General features: G+C 30.2%; 1 protein-coding gene across 11 annotated transcripts in view; it reads left to right on the top strand.

Moving 5' to 3' along the window:
• Positions 1-20,958, top strand: part of LOC107441504 (cell adhesion molecule Dscam1) — a 434,487-nt gene that overhangs the window by 373,923 nt on the left and 39,606 nt on the right. For all 11 annotated transcript variants that reach the window (XR_015429993.1, XR_015429992.1, XR_015429995.1 and 8 more), the window contains 2 exons: positions 1,151-1,241; positions 7,649-7,721. Coding sequence is in view for 7 of the 11 variants with exons in the window: in XM_087154077.1 (XP_087010203.1) it covers positions 1,151-1,241; positions 7,649-7,721 (164 nt within the window). In the remaining 4 variants the exon portion in view is untranslated. The remainder of the gene's footprint in view (positions 1-1,150; positions 1,242-7,648; positions 7,722-20,958) is intronic.

The raw sequence follows: 20,958 nt of genomic DNA, 5'->3' as shown, positions 1-20,958 counted from the left end.
TTTTGATTTTCTATGGGAACATGGAGGACTTTGCGACTCACTAGATTTAACGTGCATTAGTCAATATTTACTATACGGAGAGTCTTCGACCGGAGGGAATCGAACCCATGAGCTCTTGGACATGGGCCCAGCACCCTACCGACCAGGCTATCCAGACCATGTAGGAATATTTTATTTTATTTTATAACGTCGTTGAACAGCCGACCCAATTTCATAGGTTTACGACTACTTACGTTCAACTCCGTAGCCTTGTAATTTTGAACCAATCCAGAAGACAAGGAAACTCCTGGATCAGTACCCCCAGAGGTATTGATTTGTTGTGGGAACATGGAGGACTTTGAGACTCGACAGATTTAACGTGCATCAGTCACCATTTACTACACGGGGAGTCTTCGGCCGGCGAGGATCGAACCCACGACCTCTTGGATATGGGCCCAGCTCCCTACCGACCAGGCTATCCCGGCCTATGTAGGAATATTTGCTTCAACTGAACAAGATGACCAATAATCATCTGACTGAAATTCCCTTAAGTATAAATAAACGAAGCATATTGAAAAAATAGACCGCCAATTTTGAATTAAATTAGAAAATGAGCAATCAAAACAGATTCAATTAAAAAAACCCGTCAATTCAGATTCAAAATGGAAAATAGATAGTCAAATCGGAATCAAATTAGAAAGTTGACATTGAGTGTGAAATCAGTATCCATTTATAGAACTCAATTCATAGTAGGACCAGTTTATTTACATTTATTTTCAATGTTATCTTAATTATTTCTTAAAGTATTATTATTTAATATTACGCAAAATATTATCACTAAATATAACTTTACCATAATTTAGACAGCCATTGTTACATGAAGCCTAACAATCCACTTACTAAGTAAATCACTACAGCATTTATTTCAAATTCTCATTTTGTGTAGAGATCTTTTATAAATTAATTATATAGTTATTGATTTATTGCAAAACATTTACCTGTATTTTCTAGTAAAATATCTTATTTTATGAGATTTATTGTTCTTTTGGTTAAATTGTGAATCCCAAAACTACGCAGTAAACATTCATTATTGTTGCTTAGCAGAACTATCCTTATATTTCCTGTATTTTTCTTGTTATACCATTACATAATTAAACATTTTTACCAACAGCTTCATCACAACGTGCCTCTTCATCAATATTCCCAGCTCTGGGCTAATTCCAGAGGTTTTGCCGAGAAATCTTCATTGATGGTACCGAGAGGTAAGTTATCGCATTAATCATTCCTATGTGTCACGTGACATGAGATGAATCTAATGATACTAAGTACCATCTTGGTGTGTCTCTGCCAAAACTAATGTAGAATACGAGTTCCCTTATCATCAAAGGTATGAATTTTGTACGAGAGACTGAGAGAATACCTAATGGAGGACCTAGATTTAGAATAGTTTTTTCCTCCCCTCTCACGTTATTGGGCTTATGATCAAACCCATTAAGCCTTCTTCTAAAATAGTCTTGGAATAAATATGAAATCTACATTTAAATGTTACCTAGTATAAATGCAGAAAAAATTACTTCAAAGGTATATGAAATCTATTTTTAAAAAGTAATCGATGTAAAAGAAAAATAATTGTATTTATGGAAAACTTCGATGTTAATAAATATGAAATCTATATTTAAAAAATGTCCGCTATCGAATTAAAAACATGTTACGTCAACTGGAAATGCTGTTATGAATAAATACATTAAAATAGTACAAATTTGAGTTAAAAAACAATAATAGTAAATTTACAGTAAAATAGTATCTTCTATTAAAAATGTGGATCAAATGAAAACTTCAACTATTAGTTGCCTAAATTTTTTTATGCTTTTTCTTTAAATTTTAATATTCTGCTTAATTATAGTAAATATTGCCTTATGAACTTAAAAATATCTAAAAAACAGGGCAGGTTTCTTTGGGTACAAAATGGATACATGTTTTCTGCTATTTAAAGATGTGATTGAAGCATGTGTAATACTTTTAAAACTTCATAAAATAAATTAATTTTTCGTAAATTAAGAATTTAGTTTCTTTAGAAAATAAATAAAATGTAGTTATTTAGTATGAAAGTCCTTGAAAATTTTTTCGCGCAGTCTAATTTTGTATTTATTACACTTTCTAGTGACCTTTCTTCCACAATTTTCACGGCATGGTATTTGTGTTTTGTTCACATTGACAAAACTGCTTAATACCAACATATCTAATAACATATTGCTCTTTGCATCTGCGTGTTACAGTAACTGGTCAAGCTGGAAAATCTAACATCATGGAAAATCTAACATCTTTAAGATAATTGTCACGAACAATATACCAGCCAAGTATTTCAAATTGTACTTTCTAACTCAACATATAATGACCATCAACATTTCTTAGATGGTATGGGACAAGGATATGCATTTTCAATTGCAGAAAAAATAAATTTTTAAAAACCACCATATAAATTACGAATTTCGAGTTTTATACCATATTACGTATTTACATGGAAGTATTTCGGATCATATTATCAAGTTAAATTGTGCAAAATTTTCATGATATATGTATAAAATGATGCCTTGTATAAAAAGCTTCATTTTTAGACCATTTCATAAATTTGTTTTAAAGATATTTTCAGACAGACATTTTCTATCTCATTTCTAGTAATAATGAAAAACCGAAAATTAAAAAAATTTATAATATTTTAAAATTTCAAAATATTTTCCTAATTGTCAGCATCTTCAATAGTATAGCTTGCTTTAAAGTTTTTTTTATGCATAAATAAATTATTTATTATAGATTTTTTTGTATAAGATATAGATTTTTTAAAGATATTTTCAGACAGACATTTTCTTTCTCGTTTCTAGTAATAATGAAAAACCAAAAATTAAAAAAATTTATAATATTTTTAAATTTCAAAATATTTTCCTAATTGTATCTTCAATAGTATAGCTTGCTTTAAAGTTTTTTTTATGCATAAATAAATTATTTATTATAGATTTTTTTGGATAAATCTTGCATAAATTTGTTGAAAAATGAATACTTCTTTCAATAATAAAGAAAAATACATGAAAATAAAATAAAATAAATATATTTAAGAACACCAAGAAATTATTTCAATAATTAAATATCCCAGGATAAATGTTTAAATGAATTTTTAAAAATATCATTCAGATAAAACATAATAATAATGCACCAGCACGAGGAAAATCAAGTACAATTTTTTTCCTACCGTCTCAAAATAAGGACAATACATAAACACTAAAAAATATCAAAAAAAGTAAAAATATACATTCCAAGGTACTAGTTTATCTAATACATAACAACAGTTGTGTATATGATTAATAAGGAAAATAAATATAAGGCCTTAACTTTTCTTATCGCCGCATTTTATTCTTTATCTATTTCTTGAATAGAAAATGTGCATTGGTAGCCAAATATTTTTCTAATCAGGATTTTTCATGGCTAAGCAAAATATTTGTTTCCGTTGCAAAATATTTGGTGTGAGAAATATAATGTTTTATCCACCGCTTATCATATATTTAATCCAAATATATTTAATCATATATTTAATCCAAATTGCCCAAATTTACTATTTAACGCTTAATAATTCCATGAAACATATTTTTAATAATTATTTTTTCTTTTCGTATTTTTCCTTCCTTTAATTTCAGTTTTTTCAGTGATTTTGAACTAAAGAAAATATAAAAGTTACAAAAATTAGCTATCACACATGAAAATTAAGAACTTTTACAACAGATACCCTGGGTCTTTCATCGTGGAAACTATGACTTTTAAGTAATTAAACTCTGTAGATGATAGATAGTAGTAATATGAAATCATAGAGTAAATAAAAATTTTATAATTATAACAAGTTAAAAATCACTAGATTTCCCCTATTACAACAAAATAGATTTAGGGATACAATATTATATGAAAAAGGATTTTAAGGATGACATTTCTATTTATTTATGATATCAATACAAAAAACGCGTCGTACTCTTCTTACAATTTTAATCCGTATTTTTGTACGTGTTCGACAAGCGTATACGACTACGGATAAGTTAGGATCTTTTCAAAAAAAATTCTACAATTCTACTGTTTTATATTAAAAATTACTATCGATGCTTAAAAAGAATGCATCTAATGTCGTCCATATATCTATCATCCTTTTATTTCCCTAAATAATAACTTGAAATTAAATTTAATATTCATTGTTACCAAATAACGTCAAATGAATGGTGATAAGCTTTATTCTTCTTTCTTCTTGAAAAAATCTCGCTATAGTTTAGAAACACGTTGTTTAAACATTTCTGTTTTAGAAGTTTCTGTCTTTTAAGAAATTTCGTTTTTTTTTTAGAAAATACAGAGTTACGTAATTCAGTTAACAATCTGTACCAAGCAGTCAACTCTAATTATGTATTTTAATACGTAATGAATGTATTTCAATACGTACTAAATACGTAATGAAAGAAAAACAGTTTCATTACATATTACTTTTACCGTACTTTTTTTGCTCAAAAATTTGGTTTAAATAGTTCACATAGTTCTCTTAGAAAGCATTCGATATTCTTGCTGCTAATTTCACTTTTTGCATACATCACAATAATTCTATATCTATTTTGACGAATTGGAAAACATAAGTGATGAATTTAAAAAATCCATTTGCTTAAAATAAATTTTTAATTATTATGTAATTTAATAGTAATTTACAGATCTTTGATTTGTAAGGAAAATACATTTTTACATTGGAATTTTTAAATAACGTTTTACATTGGAATTTTTACATAACGTTTTACATTGCAAGATTATCTCTTTCTCATTCAAATACTGTTTTAAAAATTCCAGAAAATATACTAACAGTCAATAACGTTTGAAAGTTTTACCATATTAAATTTTTGACTGCATTGCTTTACTTAATTTAACGTTGAACCAGCGTTTTTGAAACTGCTATTTCAAACACTAATAACTTGCTATAAGTCTTTAACATTTCTTTTGCCGCTTATTTTCGAAAATTACACACGACTTTTTTTATCATTTACAATACAAAATATTTCGTAATAATCATTAAATTTAAAGTCAAAGGATTTGACATTGATAATGTGATAAAGTGAGGTTAAAATGTAAAGATGTACTGCATAAAAGTAGTAACATTCAAAGTGCTTTTGCTTTATGTTAGAGAAACTTTAATTTTATTCTTATAGTAAAAAAACTTTACCATACTAAACTTCTTAAGTGATTAAATTTCAAAAAGCTTAATAATTCTTTAGAATGTTATCGTCTGCAGAAAAAAACTTATTTTGTTAAATAAAAAATAAAATTTTTATGTGAAGAATAATGCATTGAAGATATTATTTCAAGTCTGTGCATATTCTGATAATGTATATTGTTTTACTTTACCCCCACTGATAATTTGTCGGTTTTAAAGAATATTTAGCAATGATGTAGATTTTAAACCAGAACGTAAACACATTTTTGTTTCAAATATTGGGACAAATTCGTATTTTTATAAAGGTTTTTTTGATAAAAAAACCAAATTGCATGCAAATTAAATTGAAAAAGAAATTTTAAGAGCCTCACACGATTATCCAAAAATTAATTATTAACATTAGTCAAGGAATATTTTATAACCCATTTTCCAAAGTTTGAAAAATACTTATAATACAGAGTAGTACACTGATGTCCATAAATTAAGGATAATAGCAGCTTTGTAAAATCAAGGTTCGGAAAAAAACGTGATTAATTCGTGGAATCTAATATTGAACAAAAGAAAAAGAACAAAAAAGGACGTGTATATATAATACTGTTCATAAAAAACTACGACTCCTTTGAGCAATTATAAAAAAAAATATTTTTATAAAAACTTAATATAACACGGTTGCTATGATAATTAATGCATTGAACGTCTCCCATGAAACTAAATACACTACGTTCAATGCCTAGGCAGGCGGAGTATCAAGCTGATCTTGAGGAAGATTGCTCCATTCAGCAATCAATGCTCTTTGATGCTCCGGTACACATGTAGGAAGTGGTTAAGTGGCTGCAACTCGTCGGTGAAGTATGTTCCACACATCCTTAAGGCAGATCCTCAAAGGATTCCTAAGAAGGTTCCTTAAAGGCAGATGAGAATGCTGACCATTCCATACTATCAGATTGTGATTGCTCGGAGAGAACGGATTGTGTCATCCGAAAACTCAATTTCTGCGCCCATAGCCCTCCTAAACAAGAGTATATTTTTGTTTCAGAATGAGGTCCCAATATATTCACCCTTCATTCCGATTTGAACATGCAGATATGTTCTTGAGCTCAGTATAATCCATCCCCAGAAACGAGCAATCGTTCAAAACCGTAACGAAGTCGTTAAGTAATATTGTCTTGGAGGTAACGCGTATCTGGCGTATATGAAAGTTTGGCATGAATTAGACTGCAAGCTAAACCTGGACTAGTCGGAAAACATTATTGCGTTCACATTGCATGATCTTTACTCCAAGCTAATCACTGATGGCAGCAAGGTGCCGTGAGCGGAACACGTCTGACAGGTCTGCGAGGATGGTTTGTATCGTAACTGTGTATCCGTAGCTGCAGATGGCGGACGAGACGGGTCGGATCAGTGATCAGTCGGATCCCCAGAAACGAGCAATCGTTCAAAACCGTAACGAAGTCGTTAAGTAATATTGTCTTGGAGGTAACGCGTATCTGACGTATATGAAAGTTTGGCATGAATTAGACTGCAAGCTAAACCTGGACTAGTCGGAAAACATTATTGCGTTCACATTGCATGATATGTACTCCAAGCTTATCACTGATGGCAGCAAGGTGCCGTGAGCGGAACACGTCTGACAGGTCTGCGAGGATGGTTTGTATCGTAACTGTGTATCCGTAGCTGCAGATGGCGGACGAGACGGGTCGGATCAGTGATCAGTCGGATCCCCAGAAACGAGCAATCGTTCAAAACCGTAACGAAGTCGTTAAGTAATATTGTCTTAGAGGTAACGCGTATCTGACGTATATGAAAGTTTGGCATGAATTAGACTGCAAGCTAAACCTGGACTAGTCGGAAAACATTATTGCGTTCACATTGCATGATATGTACTCCAAGCTAATCACTGATGGCAGCAAGGTGCCGTGAGCGGAACACGTCTGACAGGTCTGCGAGGATGGTTTGTATCGTAACTGTGTATCCGTAGCTGCAGATGGCGGACGAGACGGGTCGGATCAGTGATCAGTCGGATCCCCAGAAACGAGCAATCGTTCAAAACCGTAACGAAGTCGTTAAGTAATATTGTCTTGGAGGTAACGCGTATCTGGCGTATATGAAAGTTTGGCATGAATTAGACTGCAAGCTGAACCTGGACTAGTCGGAAAACATTATTGCGTTCACATTGCATGATCCGTACTCCAAGCTAATCACGGATGGCAGCAAGGTGCCGTGAGCGGAACACGTCTGACAGGTCTGCGAGGATGGTTTGTATCGTAACTGTGTATCCGTAGCTGCAGATGGCGGACGAGACGGGTCGGATAGTTCCACAGGTAAAATTTTAACTTTAGAGAAATTCCAAGTGATTCTGAATTATCCTTAATTTATGCATATGAGTGCATATTTACATGCATGTGTATATTATGGATAGACGTGTAAAATACTTTTTTTTTCACTTAGGGGAAATCGAAGATTTCGATGTAGCAATAGCAATGGCAGAAAAGTATGCAGCTTTCAGATTAAGCCAAACACGGTGAGTTTAAATTTATCTTAATTTTTCATTCCATTATCATTAAACTTAGTTTCCAGAAATAAAGTGATTAAATTTGATTTAAAGCGTAATTAAATTGACAAGGACTAGCAATCATGAAGATCTTTCTGATTGAAATCAATGCTATTACATGAACAACTAATTTATGCCCAAGTTGCACTTTTTCAACAATATTTTGTTTATCAACTATATCCCATGTAATTAATATAACAATGTCTAATATTAAATTTATTTTATATTTGGAGGAGTAATAAAACTTTGGAAAAATTTCAAAATACGTTAGAAAAATGTTAAAGAAAGAAAAAAAAACATTCTAAATCGTAATTTGGATTATACTCTCTGACGAAAAGTATCCGGTCACCCTGATGTCATGGTGGTGAAAACATAATGGTGTGGGGTGTTTATCGGGGTTTAGCCTGTGTCCATTAGTTCCTGTTGTTTCAAACATGAACTCTGAGAAGTATATGGACATTCTGGAAAATTTCTGCACTCCCAACTCTATGGAAATATTTCGAAAAATGTCCATTTTTCTTCCAGCGGGATAACTACTCTATTTACACATGGAGGCTCGCACAGACATGGTTTGCGAAAATGGGTGTTCAAAAACATGACCGGCCTTCTTAGAACCTCGGTCTAAAACCCACACACCTTTTGGACGTATTAGAACGCAGATTACGTAGCCAGCCAAATCGACCCTTATCACGGCAGCCACCCACTTCAGCTGTGATTGAAACCTGGATGTCAATTCCTATAGCCAACTATCAAGAACTGGTGAAAAGTCTTCCAAGACGTGGACTGGCGTTCATCGATATCGATGCAAAGGGGGAACCAATGTCATATTAATAGTAGCCTTAGGAAGCTCTAAGTCCATGCCACAGGGTGTCCGGCTATTTTTGGTCAGATAGTGTATATTAGAAAAATCCGAATTGCTATCAATTTTTAGATTTTCTGAACATGAAATTCTAAATTAATAAAACCTTTAACTAACTAAACAATTTTCTTCTAGGAATTATAAAAACCTTCTTTCAAAAAGAAGGTAAGGCAAAAATATTAAGTGGACGCCTGTTTCTCGCTGTGATTGATAATTGAAATGAAATTAAAGTAATGCATATCGAAAAATAATCTCGTCGAGATTGTGATGCTTTTTTTATAATTGTTTGTAAGAAACACTGCGCAAATTGATAGATTAATTAATTAATAAGGACTTGATTATTCCGGTACCACAGTCTTCATCACTATCCAACGGTTTGCGGTAGTTTTTTTTTTCTTTTCGCAGTTGTGGTCAGCTAAACAACTAGTTGTGATCTATTTGACGAGATTCAATCAGATAATTTTGTACTTTTTTTTATCTGAAGCAAAGCTTTTCTTATTTTTTTTTAAAAAAAGTAGTTTTAGTGTTTTGATGTAAGAAAATTTTAGCGGTATTTTGCACAGTTATAAGCGAAAGTGTGGTAGCGCTTCGCGCTACCACGCCACAGGTCCTATGTCGATCCTCGGGCAGGACAAAGTTGACTCAGCCTTTCATCCCTTCAGTGGGTCGATAAATGAGTACCAAGCAAGCTTGGGAACTAAACACTGGGGGTTTCACGCTCGGCTGACCACCTAACCGAAACATTTGCTCCTGCACCCCAAGGTCAAGAAGCAGAAGTATGGAATGTAGGTAATTGTAGCTAAATTAAGTGACATGTAGCTAAATTGCATAAACCTAAAAAAATCATTGGGGAGGAAAAAAGGAAGCGGTAGAAGTCAATATCAGAAAGAATATTGATATTTTTAAGCGTTAAAAAAAGAGTTATATGAGTTTTGAAAAGGTTAATGTTTATAATCTATATTTCGCCATAGATCAGTTTATTATATCAAACAATATTCTATAGTTTCATCACTTTTTAATTGATAGATAAATTATAGAACAAAAACTAAACACAGTCGCGAATATTCGTTGCTTCACTGGAACCAAAAATACTAGTGTTCAAGGTTAAGGCATCTCTCATATTGCTGATTGTGGAGAGTTGGGGGTATGTGAGTTCAATCCTAGTTGCTGTTAAAACATTCAGCGTCTTTCGCAGCAAGATTCACGTTAAGTTTGCCGTGTGTGTAAGTACTCGAGTTGGTTGCAAGGTGGCGCCATCACTGCGTCTGACCAGGATCAAATTTAATGGGCATTGTGTAGAGCAATGAAAGAAAATAGAAGGCTAAGTGCCTAGCCATGAATGGGTGATAGACAGGGTTATTCATAATTCCTTTCGGGGTTTCGAAGCGTTATAGTAAAAAAAGGAAGACGAATATGGCAAAAAAGAACATATGAAATTATTCCGAAAATATTCAGGTTTTAATTTAAGCAGTTGCCGGTAGATGGCAGCAACATGTACTACTGAAGCCAGTTGTAGTAAAGGAAAATGGCGTTTACAGGCGGAGGGAATTATGAATAACCCTATATAAATTGATTGTTCAAGACGTGATATTGACAATCATTCATTCAATAAATTTAACTTTATTCTTCTGATTCACCTTGAAAGCCCACAAAAAGTTATATTTCCACCAGTAGCTTTCTCTCGATAGCACTGCCTATATTCCCACACTAATGCTATTATAAGAAGGTGTTTTTGAAAATAATCTTAAATAATTGAGTAGTTAGTTAGTAAGCATTTGAAAACTTGAGAATTGAAAATGGGTTTTAAATAGCGATTATTTATGCGAAATTAATTTTTACCAACTGTTCAATATTTTAACTATAAATACCTATTATGTGTGGATTGATGAAGTCTAAAGATAAGATCTCGATACATCTAATTTCAATATGTGTTAAACTTATGTAAATTAGATTTGATAGAGTTTTCATTTCTCATCAATCAGAAAATTATTACCTCTAAAAATACCTATTATGTGTGGATTGATGAAGTCTAAAGAAAAGATCTCGATACGTCTAATTTCAATATGTGTTAAACTTATGTAAATTAGATTTGATAGAGTTTTCATTTCTTATCAATCAGAAAATTATTCCCTCTACATTTGAATCGCTACAATGTTGTATAATATCTGTCTCTTTTCCCCATTTCATACACTCTCTTGAGTTTCATGTTGCATCGATAATAAGAGTTTCATATACTAACACAGTTGCTTTGACGGAAAGCGACTTTTCCCTCAGGGAAGAGCTCCGTGCGATTTCCTATGCTATTCCATAAACGAGAGCGTCTCCTGTATTTCGTAACACTGACGAGTGATTTGTTGGAGTTAAACCTCGAATTTGACGACACTCTCGCCATTTCTATTGTCAGATATATTTTATCAAATAATATCCGCCTTTTTGGAAGTGGTAATAAGATCAGGATTTGTGGCAGCTTTTATGAGAATTTACTCTCACTGTCTTTGTGAAATGTATGAATTCTCTAGGCGACTTGGCGACTGTATTATTGGCAAATGTTTCAGAATTCCACCCAGACATAAAAGTTATTATTGATGACTGAGAAAAATCTATTTCTTGGCATGGAAAGGTAGTAGTTTGCGAGAATAATAAATTTCAACTGTTCATAAATATAGTTTTAAAAAGTGACAGAACATACTTGGTTTCAGTTTAAAATTATAGGTGTTTGTTTCGGTTTACCAGAATAACTTTAAAATAAATTTTGGAAATGAGATGAGCAAATAATGGAAACTAAGTTTGTGGAATACATTTAATCTATTGCTGCTTTATAAAGTGGGTGTTTTCCGATCAACGTCTTTATTGAGATTTGGAAGTGTGAAAAAAAAACATAGAAACATATTAGAAGTTACAAACTGCAAAGAAAGAACCAAATCACACACTGAAACTATTCAATTGCTACTGAGGAAGACGAAATGAAAAACATCATGGTCAGTTTGGTTGTTCTGTGAAACAATGATTATAGGTAGGTAGAGTAGGCACTTTATTTACGTCACACTAGAGCTGCACAATGGTTTGTTGCGACTGTCTGGGAAATACCTCCGAGGATGATCCGAAGACATGCCATCGCTATTTTGAACCCATGAAGAGGGGATGGCTCCCCTGATTCGGTAGCCCAATGACCTACGAGCGAAATCGAGCACTGATACCGCGCACACTCAGTCCCTATGCAGGCTGATCAAAGCGGTCACCCTCCCACTCACTGACCACAGCTTGACTTCGGTGTTCTACAGGGAACCGTGTCTTTACGATCAGTCCAATGCGGGACGTTAAACAATGATGTGTTTCTATAAATCCCCTTTCAACTCTGATGCTTTCTTTTTCTCGTTAAACTAGTCATCTGTAGCTCTAGTATGTATGCCCTTTACATAAGGATTGTAAAATTGTATTCAAAGGAATGTCATTACGGAATATTCTGTCTAAAACAATCCTGCCCATTGAACAATCATTACGCCCATTGCTGACTATACTGTTCAAATTGAGATTTTACATTTTAGCTAGATAGATTTAGCTTATAGATTTCATTAAGCCTACAAATTTTTTTTCGAAAAATAAAAACAATACATACTTTTTTTTAAGTTAAAAATTATGATGTTTTATTGAATCACAAGAAGTCCTAACTTCCCTATCTAAAGAACGTAACACAGAATAATCAAATCCAGTTGGTTAATTTAAGACTACCATAATCTCTAAGCTTGCAATGTTTTATTTTGCAAAAGAGTATGACATTTGAAGTTAAACTAACGAGTAAAGATTAATTGTTAAAAAATAATTTAATTCTAAAAACAAAATTGGGGCAAACAAGGCAGCAAATTATTGCTCATTACCTTACTACAAAAGAAAAATAATTATACGAATCAGATCAGTCATGAAATTGTCAATTATCCTAGAATTTCTAAATATTTATTTACTAGCCATTACGACTTACTTATTCTGAAGAATAATATTGCTAAGTACTCTCGGTAAATTTAAATAAAAATAACTGACTTGTTTTAAATTCATTTAAACTCAAAATATTTGTTTTACACATTTAGGGTTTTATAGTACGTCATTCTCACATTATTTGCAGAATGTCTTATTTGGAATGAAATAGCATGAAAATATTAAGCTAAATTTTCATAATTATTAAATATTGAAGAAATATGCGTCATTTGGAAACAACTTGAACACAGTGAATTAAATGATTAAAAGTGAATTTATTAAAAACAAATTCGAATAAGACATCTGCCTCTAAGTCGTTTCGCTTTGTCATATACTCTTTTTGCATTTTGGGTTTTATTTTAATGCATTGTTAACGTTTAGGACAAAATTTATTACGAAAAGACACTTTAAAATTGAAAATATTTCTAAGAATTAGTCAGATACAAGTGCGAGGGAAAAAATATGAACAATTACGTAATTTCTTAAAAATCGACATTTTTTGCATATAAATTAAAATGCATTTCACTTCGTATATTTCAGTGAATCTTTTACAAACAATCAAGAACTTCATTTTTAGTTACAGAGATTGGTTCGTGTTTCATTTAGAAGTATTACGCAGCTGCATTCCTTTCCATCACTCCTCTGATCCCCTTCATTTTCTAAATTACTTCAGTTGAAGTACGTAAAAGAGAGTCTTGTCAGCAGACTTCTGTTGCCATGCAACCAAACATTCCAGTCACCAAATCTCTAATTACATTCTTTGATTTCCGTACTAGTTCGTAAATATTTTTCTGGCAACGGTGAAGCTACTTTCAACTTTCTCAATTACAATTTTGTAATGTTCATTCATATGTGAACAAACTGTCAGAACATGCACAAATATTCGAAAAGTATTACTGCGTTTAGTCAGTTTTTGTGAAAACTTCATTGCTTGAGTCACTTTCCTCATGCATTTTGTGGATAGAAAAGTAAAGATGTAAATAGGAAAATCTTTTAATAATGAATGAAGACAATTTGTTGACTATTGAGATAAGAAAAATTGTGTATTAACATAGTTACGGACAAATTATTCTTAAAAAACCGTATTATGCTAAATTTAGTTAGTATTTAAAATAATAATAATTTATGTTAGGTGAAGAAAACTAAATAATTAAATTTTTTTATTTAAAACTTACGTTTAAATAGCTGTATAGCGTAACTAATTCAAAAAATTAGACTTTTCGATGCGGATAATTTTAAGTATTTCGAAGTTTGGAAAGAATTTCAACCGAAATTTAAGCTGATTTATAAACGGAAAACAACTCATACTGTACAAGTAACTGTAATTTGTCACAGAATTTTAGCACATTAGTCCTTTTGAATCTTGAAAGTTGTTAAAAAAATATGGAAATGTAACGTGTTTAATATAGGTTGTTATATAAGAATTTAAATATATACTTTGTGAAATGGATAATTTTATTAAATTTTTATAATTTTAAATAACAACATTAGTTCATAATTTGCTGTTTCAATGATTTTAATTTACACTAGAATAACACTAGAATTTATTTTTTATGCTGCACGTGATTTTTTCTAACACTTCAAGATCACTTTCCAATATACAGTGTTTTTTTTTTCAAATGACATTTTTTTTAAATCTATTTTTTCGAAATATACAAGTTTAAAAACGTTATATATATAATAGGGGATCGCATAAATGTTGCGACAACCTAGGGGAGTTACGGCACATCATCAGTATAAAAATATAGTGGATATAGCGTCATACGCCGCTATTGGTGCTTTTCTATTATGAATTATTTCTTCGTGTGATCCTGAACAGGTCATAATAGGAAAGAGCACTATTTATTGAATTATAAAAAATTTAATATTTTTTTTTTACTTTATCTCAATATTTCAAGCCTCTTTTTATAAAGATACAATTCAGTTATTTGAGTTTCAAAAATGTTATTTCTTTCAGAATCTAGATATTTTTCAGTTCTTAAGTTATAATCAATGATGACAAGTCAAATAAAAAATATGCCCTTACTCCTATTACTGCAGTTTGTATTGATACTTTTATGAATAAATTATATATCTTTTAAATATTAGCCCTTGGAAAACTGTTTCCGAATCTAATGTTAAGGATTCGCTAAATATTTACTGTATTTAAAAGGCTTCACATAGTATTAGATTTTTCTCCATAGTATTATATTTGTATTTAAATATGCAAAATAAATAAAAACAAACATTAAAATTCATATGATTTACTTAAATGGGGCATTCTTTATGAGATAGCAACGAGAGACAATGATTAACGAAACGAATAGGGAAAAATTTACTACGTATCATTCTAGTAAATTATTTTAATGAGCTCAATGGCAATAATTTAATACGCAAAATATTACTTCCGTGCATGCTGAAATGTTAGAAATTACTTTTACAATCGGGTCAATCTAAGTAAAAAGAAGATAGAAATGTAATGGCTTTTGCATGCTGCTTATGAAACCATGTTTTTACATCCTAATTTTGCACTTTGTTATGTCAATAGATGGCGTCGGTTTCGAGAAACATATAAAACCATGCATTCTTCTTTGACTGCATGCCACTGCAAATGATGATTAATTTGAAAACATAATTTTTTAGATTTCTCAGTTAAAATTACCTGTTAATGAATTTTGTAGTTTAATTTAATGAGCTTTGTACCTAAATTTTGTGAGTTTTGTAGCTAAATTAGGCTTGGTGAGAAAAAATATTTTTTTTTTCTTTTCCTGCATTTACAGAAAACCGAATTTTTCGATCTCCATCGTTTTTTAATCCATTTTTTAAATCGTTGGTCACTTTTACGATTGATATTTTTCGGCTTTATTTTGAACATTCAATTACTTATGTTCCTGTAATTTCAAAATTGCTAAATGGAAAAATGTCTGGGGAAGTGTATTCTTTAATTAGCCCTTACACATAAAAGTTTTCTCTGAAAATATGAGAAAGCAATATTTCTTTTGAGGAGTTTATTTCAAATCAAATAATTTAAAACTAAGAAAGTTTCTTTGTCAACCTTTATCATGGCAGTTTTAATTATTTTGCTTTCTTCCTCAATTCTTACTTTCCAAACGATTTTATTTTCACTTTGTATAAAATGGATTAAAAAATAAAAAGATCAAGATAAAATAAAAGAAGAAATATAAAAGATATTCACCCCTTTTGAACCAAACTTTCGAATTTTTCATCTGATAAGTCTAATGGAAAACAGAGTGGATCAGTGCTTTTAATTAATGTGATATAATTTTTCTACATTGGTAAAAAATGCTGATAATAACATGTTTTAAGAAGCCAAATTTAAAAGAAGAACTGATTTAACTTTTTAAACAATTTTTATTGTTAAAACATTATCTTGCAGATGGTATAGTCATTTTAAAAAAAAATTTAATGAAATCTTCTAAGTTAACGTCAATGTTAGTTTGTACATTTAAATTAATGACTCTGAATTTACTTATCAATTTTCAAGAAATAGTTTAAAATGCGCAGTGAGTCATTCCTTCAAATTTTTAACTACTATATTATTTTGTTTTATGACAAATCTGATAAGCATTTTTTCTGACAAATTTGAGCAAATAAATTTCGATACATTAAAAAAAATCGAATATGGTTTTAACAAGATTATATAGAAGATTAAAAAGTATGGAATTAATTTGTCGCAAAAAGATAGTTGTGGAAAATGTATTATTTCATACATTATCATGAATTATCCTTTTAGATATACACCGTAAAAAATCCATGTACAACTGCGGACAAATGCTGGTAGCAGAGACTCCCGACAAAGTCCGTAAAAAAATACTTAAGTCTTAATTTACGAATCACCTATAATTTCACATTGTAACAAATATAGTATTAGCCTGTAAAATAAACAGAATTGTCTATGAAATAACAATTGGCATGTTAAAGATTCATAGAAAAATAATGAACTCTGCTCATAAAATAACACAATAGATGCAAGAAGATGCTTTTTAAGAGATCTGGTACCGTCCGTGAAAGGAACATGAAGACGACAAAAAATGCCACAATTTCAAGACCAATACCAGGATTGTGACTATGTGGTCATCATTAAACTTATACCGCCTTTACTTTACGCAAAATTTGGTAATCATAAACCAGAGGCTGGGTGGACTTCAAGTTTGCAATCTAGCAAGGAAGTTGCATTATGATATAAACAACTTTTATTTGACTATTCTTGAAAATAACTAGCAAAATAGCATAAATATTATAAGCAACTATCTAAACTGTATAAAAAGAGAGGAATGTTCTTTTTTTTGTGTTTTTCATAATCAGAAATTTTAATTAAATCATGAAAGCTAAGTTCAATTACAAATACAAATAATATCACGCTGAGGACTCGCAAGTTTTAACTGATAGATATGTTAAGCACGCATCAGATGTTAAGACTGTGACTGTGTTTTAGACTGTGACTGTGTCTTAACATGCATAACACTTTTTTACATAGATTTTGGAATCCAAATATAGTTTGTAGCGCAACTACCACTACGATATTTAAACATCTACTAGTATACCACCAGTATATAAGACATGCTAACTCGATTCAATCTTGAGTTAACTTTTGATCGAAGAAAGTTGATATTGTGGATAACCTTCAAGTTAATCAATATTTAAGTTGCTTAATGTTAAATTACTGTATTTGACAAAAAAACTTTTGGATGACGAAGGAAATCGGAACAATGACACTCTGAATAATTAAGAAATTGATATAAATCAATCAATTAAAAAACATTGTTTTTTAAGTTTTAAAATATGAGATGGAACTATGTCAGTTTCATGCTGTAATACGTAGCTCAATTTTTTGACCATGCCAAAGGAATAACTTGCGCTCAATGGGTTCGATTGCTTTAACTACGTAATTACATTGCTTTCGAGTACTCAGCTTAGCATTATCGTTATAAGTTATTTTATAAAATGTTATTTTTTAAAATATTATTTTTCAAAATGTTATTTTTTCAAATGTTATCGTGAGAGATTTTAATCTTGATTTTAATGTTGTTTTGATTTTTTTTATCAATCTAAAAGGATAAGTTTTCAGAAATGATGCTGAATATGTTTTATTTTTGTTTTGATGGGGTTTACTACTACAACCTCTTTTTGATTAATCGTATGTTTTAAAGCCAACAAAAATGACAAAATATAATAATAAATTTAAAAAAATTAAGTAATTTTTGCTTTATTAACTGTGTTGACATACATCTTTTAGAATTTCCTGCAGTTTTGTGCAGAATTTCGCTGTGTTGTTAAGTACAGATGTATTGATTGCTTATTTCATTTACCCAGAACGAATATTAGATATTCAGATTCAATATTTTAGAAAAATTATTGATAATTTAAAAACATTATAAAACGCTTAACAACAGAGATCGATAAAGTCACCTAAAAGCCACAAGACTCTCGTGACCTCCCGGATCTAAATTTAAGTAAAAAGTATAATTAAAAGTATAATCACAGATTATTTGAAAAAAAATATTATTTGGCTATTTATCATATGTTGGAACAAGAAGAATAAAAAGAGATAACTGTTTTTCATTCGAAAAATAATTTAACAATGAAAAATGAAGTATTTAAAATACTTATAGTATTTCTATCAAATGAATTACTTTTTTCTTTGTAAAATTATAAACTATTTCTCAACTATAAATTTAGTTCCTTTTTCTCATAAATATTACTTCGTGAACTCTTGATTCTTTCCCTATAAGATTTTATTATAGCCCTGTTAGTAACATAGAAGAAAAAAAAAATATTTGGTTCAGCCAAAAAATATTTCAGTTCTGTCACGGATTATTTTTGATTCATTCTGAGTTTTGAAATCCCTAATTTGCAATTTAGAAACTTCAGAAAAATATATATGTGTCTGGTTTTTAAATTGAACAGAAATGTCTGCTGGGTTTCAAAACAAAAATCAAATTAAAACGAAATAATAAAAATATAATTTTAAACGGCTAATAGCTTCATACTGTGCAATGTAAGCTTTTTGTTTCTTTCTTTCAAAGAATACTTCATGTTAAAAATATCAACAATAATCCTTTTCTCTTCAGGATTTAAACTAGTTTTGCTCGTGTTACTAAAGGAAAAAATCTGATATTTCTATCAGAGATTATTTTTTTAGGCATCCTAATAGCGAAATACATTATTTAAATTTTTACAAAAAAGTCAGCTGTTTTTTTTTCAATTGAAAAGCATTAAAAAGTTAAATATTATAACGAAAATAATTTCAATAACAAATAAACTTTTAAAGTAGTGTCAATTTTTTTTTCATTATTGATTAAATTTTGATTTTTCATCGAATAAGACTTTAAATCATTTTTGCTTGGATAGAGTAAAAAGATTTCTAATTATTTTCTTGTCAGAAACTTTTAATTATTTAGTAACTCTAAATGCATGCATTTAATTTGGAACTAAAAAAAAGTGTACTAGGTACTTAAGTAAACAGAACTGGAAAAAACAAAAAACATGAGAAAAAAAGAAATAATTTTAAAATTGTTAAAGTTAAAATTGTTTTCTAAACAATAATCCCATATACTTTTATCTAAATATTATTCCTTGTTTCAATTTATGTTCTTTTTCTAATAAGATTTTATTTCTTTTCGTAATGCGGATAAAAGAAAAAAATACTTTTAATTGTTTATCTGTCAAAAAAATCATGTTAGTTCTGTTGCGGATTATTTGTTAGTTACCCTTAATGGAAATCCCTAAATTAAAACGTAAAAGAAGGAGTATCAAATGGGCTGGATTTTCAAGGAAACATTGAAAAATTGAGAGTAACGAAAAAAAGAGGAAAAAAAAACGCTCCTCTTCAAGCTAAGTTAAAAATGTTTTCTAAACAATAATTTTATCTACACATTTTATAAATATTATTCCTTGCTTAAACTTTCGATCTTTTTCCAGTAAGATGCTATTTATGTTTGTAATGCTGAAAGAAGGAAAAATAGTTTTAAATATTTTTCTGTCAAAAAAGCTTGCTAGTTCTGTCACGCATTATTTAATAGAAATCCCTAATTTTGATTAAAAAAAAAGAAGTATGTACTGGGAATTTAAGTTAACAGCATCTTTCAATTATTTCTCTGTCAAATAAGCCTGTCAGTTCTGTCACGGATTATTTGTTAGTCACCCTTAATGGAAATCCCTAATTTTGAAAATCAGAAGAAAAGAAAAGTGTACAGGGTACTTAAGTTAACAGCATAGAAGAAAATGAAAAGGCCTTAAAAAACGAAATAACTCAAAAATTTTTAAACTTATAAAGAATTTTTTAACAATAATTTTATCTAATTTTCTTATATATATTATTTCTTGCTTAAACTTTTGAACTTTTTTCTAATCAAATATTATTCCTGCTTGTAAAACGGAAAAAAACTACACTTTCAATTATTTCTCTGTCAAATAAGCCTGTCAGTTCTGTCACGGATTATTTGTTAGTCACCCTTAATGGAAATCCCTAATTTGGAACATCAGAAAAAACAAACGTGTACCGGGTACTCAAGTGAACAGCATCGAAAAAAAAAACGAAATAAGGAGGGAAAAAAATTCCTCATCAGATACATAGAAAAACACTCAAGAAATCTAAAATTTCAGTTTTCTTATTTGCCGGACGGGAGAAGGCGCAGATCAAATTTACATTCGAAATTACTAAAACATTTTTTTCCCTCCACTCAAAAAAGAAGAAAAAAACTTTTTCTCGCTCTTTTCTAACATTCGAAAGCAAACAGGTATTAAAAAACTAAGTTTCCTCGGAGAGGAAGTAATTCCGTCTTTAAATGACCTTTGGATGGGCACAAGCTTTTTATATTATTCTGGAAGAAATTCCTCTTCTGAAGTTGTTTACTAAGTTGAAGCAATTACCTGACTCCGTTAGACTTCTGATTCGAGATCTCTCATTTCCGCCAAGCTTGTCATTTCTTATAATGTTTTTTTTTCCACGCCAACTTCGTTTTTATAGCTTTGAGATATAATATTCTAGATGCAAATCAATATTTGAGAGTTTGCTGAGTCTACAAGCAGTATTTAAAGCAACGACACGGTTTTGTGTATTTCGGCTGGAATAAAATGTTTACTCTTGTTGTTTTTTTGAAGAAAAGTAAATAAAGTAGAAGGATTGAGAAATTTATTTTGAGACCAAAAAAAATGTATATGCTACAGAAAATGTAAAAAAAGTTTTAAAAAATAAAAAATTTATATTATATATATATATATATATATATATATATATATATATATATATATATATATGGTGTTTGGTGTTTTCAATATAAATGTAAACAACAGCAATCTCGAGCTCTTGACCTGCTCTACTTCATGTTAGAAAGTAGAAAGCTGCTTACTACAGATTAATCTGCGAAGCGATATTTT

The sequence above is a fragment of the Parasteatoda tepidariorum genome, chromosome 10 (assembly GCF_982258835.1).
Source record: "Parasteatoda tepidariorum strain Cologne lab strain chromosome 10, Ptep-v5.0, whole genome shotgun sequence".
Lineage (NCBI taxonomy): Eukaryota > Metazoa > Arthropoda > Arachnida > Araneae > Theridiidae > Parasteatoda > Parasteatoda tepidariorum.
Note: the sequence above shows the minus strand (reverse complement) of the source record. Positions and strands in the feature narration are given on the sequence as shown.